This window comes from Arvicanthis niloticus, chromosome 22 (assembly GCF_011762505.2).
Source record: "Arvicanthis niloticus isolate mArvNil1 chromosome 22, mArvNil1.pat.X, whole genome shotgun sequence".
Lineage (NCBI taxonomy): Eukaryota > Metazoa > Chordata > Mammalia > Rodentia > Muridae > Arvicanthis > Arvicanthis niloticus.
In genome coordinates this window covers 50714743-50723633 of record NC_133429.1, presented here as the reverse complement: position 1 = coordinate 50723633, position 8891 = coordinate 50714743, and the positions used below count along the sequence as shown (strand labels likewise).

The 8891-nt window shown below is 40.3% G+C and overlaps 1 protein-coding gene across 2 annotated transcripts; it reads left to right on the top strand.

Moving 5' to 3' along the window:
• Positions 1-1313: 1313 nt before the first annotated feature.
• LOC143436399 (olfactory receptor 6C4-like) lies at positions 1314-8521 on the top strand. Of its 2 annotated transcripts, XM_076920726.1 has the most exons (4): positions 1314-2051; positions 4469-4606; positions 6125-6222; positions 6831-8521. In XM_076920726.1, exons 3-4 carry the CDS (start codon positions 6188-6190, stop codon positions 7783-7785), a joined length of 990 nt encoding a protein of 329 aa, XP_076776841.1. In that variant the 5' UTR covers positions 1314-2051; positions 4469-4606; positions 6125-6187; the 3' UTR covers positions 7786-8521. The 2 variants fall into 2 exon arrangements, with proteins under 2 accessions (XP_076776841.1, XP_076776842.1); XM_076920727.1 differs by lacking the exon at positions 4469-4606.
• The last annotated feature ends 370 nt before the right edge of the window (positions 8522-8891 follow it).

Below are 8891 nucleotides of genomic sequence, written 5' to 3'. Positions count from 1 at the left end.
AAACTTAGGATATGGAGTTGGAAGGGGAAAGTGGAAGGATGGAGTCCAGGAGGGGTGGAGAGTAAAGTGGTGAGTGAATATGATCAGAGCTATTAGGTTCAAAATAACCCTCCAAAATGGCCATGCTAGCAACAGTGTTCTAAACAGAAGGACCTGAGCCAGGTAAACAGAAGGATTGCTATTGGGTAAGCAGAAGGATTATTATTGGGTAAACAGGTCCTTTAAACTACCAGTAACCTCCCTTAATCATACCCTGAAGGCCAACTACCTTAGGCAATGGCATCTAGCTCCTGGTCAATCTGAACATCACATATCAAAGTCAAAGACCCCATCCTACTGACTGTCATACAAAATCTGCTTGCTTTTCCACCATTTTACTCTTCTCCCTGCCCCTCCATCCCTGTCCCCACCCTGAGAAACACACTTGGCTGTTTGATCCCCAATAAACCTTTCTATACACAGGATGGTCCAGTTGGATGGACTCACTGTGTTCTCCCTTATAAGAATATGTCGTGCCCAACTCGTCCAGCGAGGAAGATGCGAACAACTGGATCCTTCTCAACAGCCTTTATTGTAGAAGCGCTCTTTTAGTTTTCAGGGAGAGACCTTGAATGACCAGGGCAAACTGCTTATATACCCTCAGCTCTGGGCGGGGAAAAGCGTGTGGAGGTGCGCGATTGGTCAGATTGCAATGCCTCATAGCATACCATATTTGCATACCCCGCCCTGGAGGGGGTGATTGGTCAGGATTGTGGTACCCTATTGGTACCTCATTAGCATACCCCATTCGGGAGGGGCTGCCACCAAACTGCGTTGCGCATGCACAGTGCACTGGTAGCTGATACCAGAGGCCTAGGCCGGCGCCATCTTGGCCAGCCGAGTCGGGTCGGCAGCCTACAAGAATATAGTAAATACATGTATAAAATTCTCAAATAATATGTAAAATGTATATTGTATATTATGTTGTTTTGTTTTCTTATTATCTCTTAGAAGCCTGTTCTTTTCTCCCTTTTCCTTTTTATTTAATCTTCTCTCATATTCTCACATTTAGCTTTCTCTTTCCCACCGCCCCCAAGTATCTACCTGCCATTCTGCCATCTTCCCTTTCCCCCAGATCCACCCCCACTTCACCTTCCTTCAGGGAAGAGTTAAAGTTTCTTAGCAAATAGTAGTGTTCATTAGCACACTCTAGGGATGGGTCTCCTGAGATTTTCACTTCCTTTCCTCAACTGACATGGTTGAGGTCTCCTCTGAATTGAGCTGTTTAAATATGCTTTAGAGGTAAGCTCTCATGAAATGCCCTTATACTCTGAGTTATTCAGAGGGCTGAGACAAAATCACTTGAGCTCCAGCAAACCAGCAAAATAGCAAGACCCTGTTTCAAACAAACAAGCAAATTAGTAAGACTGCTGCACCAAAGATGCTCAACTCTGCTAATCAGAGAGGAAGCACATAACCAGACTCAGACCAATTAGAACAGAGAAAGTAAGGCTTTAAAGACATACTCCTTAGCCTGGCAGTGGTGGCGCACGCCTTTAATCCCAGCACTTGGGAGGCAGAGGCAGGCGTATTTCTGAGTTCGAGGCTAGCCTGGTCTACAGAGTGAGTTCCAGGACAGCCAGGGCTACACAGAGAACCCCTGTCTCGAAAAACAAAAAAAAAACAAAAAACAAAAAAAAAAAAAAAAAAAAAAACAAAAAAAAAGACATACTCTTTTATATGTTTTTATTAACATTTTATTAATTCATAACTTGAATAAGTCACATTTCAGAGATGCTGGATATCCAGGTGTCAGTAAATTCATACATTTATGTGAACATGGAATGAAGTCACAAATGAATGCTAAACTGATCACAGAAAGATGAGTAGGCTTGTCCTATTAAATTTCTTAAATTTGTGAATTGTTGTGAATAATTATTTCATTAAAAAGCAATGATGGACAAGCAGACAAGCCTTACACCATTTTCCATCTGTTCCTGGCTCTTAAGTCGTGATGCTTCTCATGGACATTCGTGATTAGAATCACACAGAATTTGTTCTAAAGGCCAAAGGTATGTATTGTCTAAGTTTACAGCTGCATTAACATTGTTTTTGTGATGTTAAATCATAAAGTTGTACCTCTTTTTATTAAAACACATGCTTATATTATAACATTGAAACAACAATGACAGCTATAAAACAAAATGGCATCTGATAATGTTTTCTGCTTCCAGATCTTTGACTCTGTCCATAGAAGTGTATCAAATACATCTTTCCAAAAAAGTTCAGATAATTTTTTCCATTTATTTTTATTGATCTATAATGCATTTTGTAATTCATACATGACAAATGTGTTATATTAGTGGAGGTTCACATTGTTTCTAATTTTTAGCCAGGCATGATGGTGCATACTTCTAAGCTCAGTACTTAGATTCTTGGGAGACTGATGCAGGAGATGGAGGGTGAGTGAAGCCAGCCTTAGCTTTGCAGCAAGACTCTCACTCAATTTTTTTCAACTTTTATTATTTACAAAGCCAAAACAAATACCTTTGTAAAATTACTGATGCAGAATTATATAGAATGTTCACATAGTGTTTCAAATGACAACATGGAACACTTTACAAAAATAATAATAATCATTACCAGAAGATGCCATAGCCTGGGACTTCAATATTGGACCATATATCTTGTTAATAATACATTCTTGGGGACAACAAAAAGGATAGGTCCCTGAAGTTTCAGATATGCTCAGGAATGAGTCATGGGGTTTCCTTATTACAGTGGTCTTAAAAATCAAAACAACACATAGACCTTGTAAATAGGCAGCCTTGGATAGTACCAACTTAGATAAGGACAAGTGAATCATAGGCAGAGTCATAGTGACATATCCCCTGAACCTTCACCCAGCTGATACCATGTTCTGAAAGATATCTGTACTCCCCCTGAACACCTATGCTCCTGTGTCATCCCCTTCCCCACATCCTGCATTTTTGTGTTTATAACCCCTGTGTTAAAAAGTAAAAATTATTATTTGATGATAAAAAATATGGAAAATCAAAACAACATAAATGACAAAAGATTCTTAATACTCAAGGGTTCTAGGTGGACCACTAACCTTTCTAGAAAAGAGTAATATGACCTGTGACATGGAGTACCTTTCCTCATTCTGTACTGAGACTATATCTATAGGAGAATGAAAGAGACAGCACTCATTCAGGAGGCTGAGTGAATATAGAAGGAAGTCCCAGTCACTAACAAGTACCTCCCCTAAAAGGTAGAATGCAAAGCAGTACCTGAAAGTCCCTCCTGAAATTATTTGGTCTCTTTCCTTCACTAACAGATCACTCGGTGCCCTGAAAACTAAACACAAGTTATAATTCTGTAACAAACAAGCATTCTACACACTGCCTTTCTAGCCGATTTCCAATGTTGTGTCAGACAGAATTAATGTTTCCCTCTCCCCGCCCAGGTCTCCTCTGTTTATCTGTTCCTCTCACACAATGTGTTCTTTGATGTGTTCTATACATGAAACTGTCTGGCTCCACTGTAACACCCCTTTAGGAAATATCTGCAGTGCTCTCTTGGTTTCCGTGAATTGCTTTACTCTGTGTTTGTCTTGAAATACCTTTATTTACCCATCAATTTTTAGAGAGAATTTTTTCTGAGTATAAATCATTCTATATTTTCTAGCTTTTAGAATAAGAGATCTAATGCGACTCTGTTGTTTCTGCCTCTGTGTGAATGTGTGTGTGTGTGTGTGTGTGTGTGTGTGTGTGTGTGTGTGTGTGCGCGTGCGTTGGACTTTTGTCTCTTATAGCTTTTAATAAACTTTCTTTGGTTTTTACTCTTACCATCTTCACTATAATATGCTATGGGAAGGTTCTGTTCTGACCTTGACTATTTAAGGTCCTAAATGCTCTCTGTGTTTAGATGTCGATTCTTCCTCTAGGATTGGAATATTTCTACTATAATTTCATTAAATAAAATATCTATGCCTAATGACTGTATCAGCTCCCTCTTCCCATCAATGGATCCTTAGCTTTGGGCTCTTGAATGACCCAGACTTCTTGGAAGTTTGAATCACATTCATTCCGTTTTCCTCCTTATATATGTCTGCATACATTATCATCTCAACTTTGTCCTCCATTCTTAAGTTTCATTCTTCTGAATGATCTTTTATTATGCTTTCTGCTATTTTGCTTTTAGATAATTGATTCTTTCATTTCTAAATTTTCTGTTTTGCTCTTTCTCGGTTCTGCTTACTTTCTCAATTTACATGCTCAATTTCTCCTTTGTTTTTGTTGAATTTCTCCCCCAAGTCATTGCCCCCCCCCTTTTTTTTTTAACTTTGGTAGCTTTCTTGTCTAGGTTTTGAATTGATTTTCTTGCCTTGTTAATGTATTTATTTGAGTCATCTATACTGTCAGGGATTCTTTTAAAAATAGACTCTGGATTTCCTCTCTGACCTTTCATCTATGTTCTACTCCAGGTGCCTTTCGTTGTATTGAGATTGTGAGAAGCAGGCACAGTACACAGATTTGCAAGGGTGAAGAGCCTGCTATTGTCTAGTTATCAAGTATTGCTCTGGAACTTCAGAATTTGGAGGCTCTACAACACTGAAGGGCAGGTAGGGGGCTCAGAAGTTGACTGACCTACTGAGCTCAGACTTGTTGCTGTCAGACTCCAGGGTTAATCTCAACTAAGGTCTGTTCCCTTCCTACTGAGGGTGGAGTCATTCACTTCACTATCTGAGCCAAGCCTCCTGCAATTTGTCAGCACCTGGCCCTCCTGCTTTTCACTCTTGCACTTTAGGCTGTGTCACACTGAGACTGTGGCTGGTTCAATTCAGGTTCTCTGATTTCTTGTGATTCTTGGTTCTCAAGCACCTACAAATTTGAGTAATAGGTTTCCTCTATAAATGCCATCTGTGGTGGTGGTGTGGATATGCTTGGCCCATGGGAAAGTAGCACTATTAGGAGGTGTGGCCTCCACAGTGTGTTACTGTAGAGATGGAGCTTTGAGGTCTCATATATGTACTCAACTCTGTCCAGTGTGATTCAGAGCCTCCTGGCTGCCTGCAGAAGACAATCTCCTCCTGGCTGCCTTCAGGTCAAGAGGTGGAACTCTTGGCTCCTCCATCACCAAGTCTGCCTGCATGATGCCATGCTTCCCACCATGATGATGATGGACTGAACCTCTGAAACTATAAACCAGCCCCTAATTAAATGTTTGCCTTTATAAAAAGTTGCCTCAGTCATGGTGTCTCTTTACAATACTAAAACCCTAATTAAGATCCCATCCTTCCACTGCCCTCTAAACATACAAATGGCCAAATGGAATCCCTCCCAATTGATGACCCAAAATGCCAGAGCAATTACCATCTCACCAAAATGGACCACTGCAATCAAAGCTGTTGAGGGCTTTGAGCTAATCCTCAGGTCAGGACTGCCAAACTGTTTTCTTCTGACTTGCCTTTTAGATAAGAATCTGTTCCCCCACCCCTGCCTACTGTCATGGAGCCTCCAGGGTAGATCTTCATTCATCCAGTGGGCTCTTTCCAATGCATTGACAGTCTTTTTCTCTGCACATTTAGGGACCCTATCACTACTGTGCACAATTTCCAAAGCTCTTCTTTTTCTCCTTCAGAAGTTATTGTCTTTCTTATTCTGACTCTTCTTCACTGGGTCACACAAAGGCAGCTTCTAGCACATTATCTTATTCAGAAGTTTCTAGCAGAAATAGCTTAAGAAAAATGTTGAATGAGGATGATTGTGTCAAATTATATATTGTGTTATCTACTGCACATAACTTTGATAAGGAACTTAGAACTCAGAGCTATGGGGAAGACTCTAGGAAAAGTCAAGTAAATGGGGCTCTTAAAATAGTTCCATAAATATTCAGAAACATGCTTCTCATCTAAATAAAAGCTAATTCCTTGAGTCTCAAGGTAGAATGTAAACAGCCCCCATCTATCTAAGGTTCTCATCAGAAACTCTTAAATGTGGTTTGGACCTTTTGACTTGAAATTTTATCTTCTAGCCACAATAAAATCACACACTTACCAATAAATATAAGTACAGAAGAAATGCAGGAGCAGTAATCTAACAGGAGATACATCATCTGTTCTTTTGCTGACACCATCTAGGATGGAAGAAATGGGACCTGACAAGAAGATCCCCAAAGCCAATAAACATAAAGGATACTGGCAATGATGGACCACAGATTCCAAAACTCAGATGGAAGGTGGGAATTTTTAGTTACTACAAATTTTAATGAAATCATTTGCCTACTGAAACTTTCTTCAATTGTGAGTTAACTTCATTTCTTCTCTCACTGAAGCCAAGTGAGAAAAATAAGTGAGAGACCATTGCAGTTAGTTAACATACTAAAAGACCAAAAGTGTAGGAATGCTTCTGTTGTGTACTTGCTGGTAACGTTACCAGGCTCCACGGAATAGTTCTACTCCAACACCAAACAATTGGCCTTGGTTAAACTAAGTGGATCAGTCAGAAGACAAAACTAAAAGTCATGGGAAAGTGACAGATCAAGAGGAGGGTGGGGGAGAGACAATAACCAGAATGCATTATAAACATAAAAAAAACTGTCAAAAAATAACTGAATCATATTTTAGTAGAGGCTTGTTCAAACAAAACTTTAAAACAGAAAATAATTTGGGTGTTTGCTCAGAAGAAAAGCATGCAGAAATTTGTAAGTAAGATGGCTAGTAAGATGGCTCCTGCAGCCTGAGGGGAAGATGTTTGCTGCAATTCTACAGAAAAAAAAAATTTACCTATCTTAAATATTCTGAACTCCTGCCCTATCACTGACTCAACACCTCTGTGTATTCACAGGCAGCCAGTGTTAGCCATTAAAAATCAGACTGTGACTGAATTCATTCTGCTGGGGCTCACAGACGCCCCAGAGCTTCAAGTCTGTGTTTTCCTATTTCTCCTCCTCACATACATACTCAGCGTTCTAGGGAACCTGACCATCATTGTCCTCACACTGCTGGATTCCCACCTCCAGACACCCATGTACTTCTTCCTCAGGAACTTCTCCTTCCTCGAAATCTCATTCACATCCACTTTTACTCCTCGCATGCTCTTCAGCATCTCCACAGGAATTAAGACCATCAGCTTTGCTGGGTGCTTCACTCAGTACTTCTTTGCCATCTTCTTAGGAGCCACTGAGTTTTACCTTCTGACTGCCATGTCCTATGACCGCTATGTGGCCATCTGCAAGCCCCTGCACTATACCACCATCATGAGCAACAGGGTCTGCACCCTGCTGGTCCTCTGCTCTTGGGTGAGTGGGTTCCTAATTATCTTATTCCCAATCATCCTGACCAGTCAACTGGATTTCTGTGGGTCCAATGTGCTCAATCATTATTACTGTGACTATGGGCCCCTCATAGAAATTGCTTGTTCAGACACAAGACTGCTGGAACTCTTTGACTTTGCCTTAGCAGTCATGACCTTGATTGTTACCCTGGTGCTGGTGATTCTCTCCTACACAAGCATCATCAGGACCATTCTAAAGATCCCATCTGCACAGCAGAGAAAGAAGGCATTTTCCACATGTTCCTCCCACATGGTTGTCATCTCCCTCTCTTATGGAAGCTGCATCTTCATGTACATAAAGCCTTCAGCCACAGAAGGGGTTGCCTTCAGTAAGGGTGTAGCTGTACTCAATACCTCAGTTGCCCCTTTACTGAACCCATTCATTTACACTCTAAGAAATAAGCAGGTGAAACAAAGCTTCAAGGATATCACTAGGAAGATTGTAAATCTCCAATGCATCAGATGACCTCAGACTAAAGGGGAATTCTGGACAACAGTCATCAAGTCCACCCACACAGAAACTCAAAGCCAGCTTCTCCTCCTAGTTAAAGCATCATCTGAGATGAATTTACCATGAAGACATCTCAACTTTATATTTTAGACTTTCAATGATTTTTGAACAAGATATTTGTAGTGAGAGTTTTGGTTTTGTTTTTTTTTTTAATCCAGCTATGTTATATAAACATGTTTTTGTTTTAATCCCAGGTGTGGGATATGGGGTAGCTTCAGATTGCTCACAACAGCAGACTATTTGCCTCTGGCAGTGGTCTGGCAGAGGTGTGATTTGCCAGCTGCAAATAGTTTAATTCTGAAGACTCTAGAGATGGTAAAAATGCCAGAGTCCAGAGAAAAGCAACACTCTGAATGAAGTGGAAGAGAAGAAGACAGGAGGGAAGCATGGCTGCTCCTCCTACTGGTCCCTGCTCCTGCTGCTGATCTTGCTAGTGGTCTAGAGAAAAGAAACAAGAAGTCAAAGATACCCTGACTATGAAAGTTGGACTTGCCTAAAGAAACTCGATGCCCCTATTCATCAGGAAGTAATTTAAAGAGATCTATCTACACGCTCTTTCCACTCTAACCTTTCTCTCTTACCTAGTGTTGGAGTATTAGAAGGAATAAGGTTGGAAAGGGGGTAGAGATAAAAGAACCCAAATAAAATAAAAACATGCCTACAGATATTTAAAAATATGTGCACAAATGAATAGTGTTGTTCTCCTCGTGTCTTTCATAATATAACTATTTAAAAGAGAAATATATTATTTGTTGTTGAATATGCTTGCTACAAGTATTTTAAGCAAGAATACAGCTTACTAGGTTCTCAGTTTGGGAGCCAGCAAGATGGCTCAGTGACTAAAGGCACTTGCCATCAAGCATGACAACCTGAGTTCCACACCTACTAACATAGTAGAAAGAACTTACTCCTGCAAAGTGTTCTGAGACTTCCACTCATAAGATGTTATATGTGAACATATACACACATAGAAACACACACACCTATACCTCCCACATACACACTCACACACACATACACACTACACATACACACAAAATAAATAAATGTAAAAAAAAGTA

Excerpts from the sequence above, each read along its gene's own strand:
- LOC143436399 (XM_076920727.1), top strand. The coding sequence starts at position 6,188 with ATGATGGACCACAGATTCCAAAACTCAGATGGAAG. Across the intron at positions 6,223-6,830 it reads TTCCAAAACTCAGATGGAAG|GCAGCCAGTGTTAGCCATTA; the intron begins GTGGGAATTTTT and ends GTGTATTCACAG.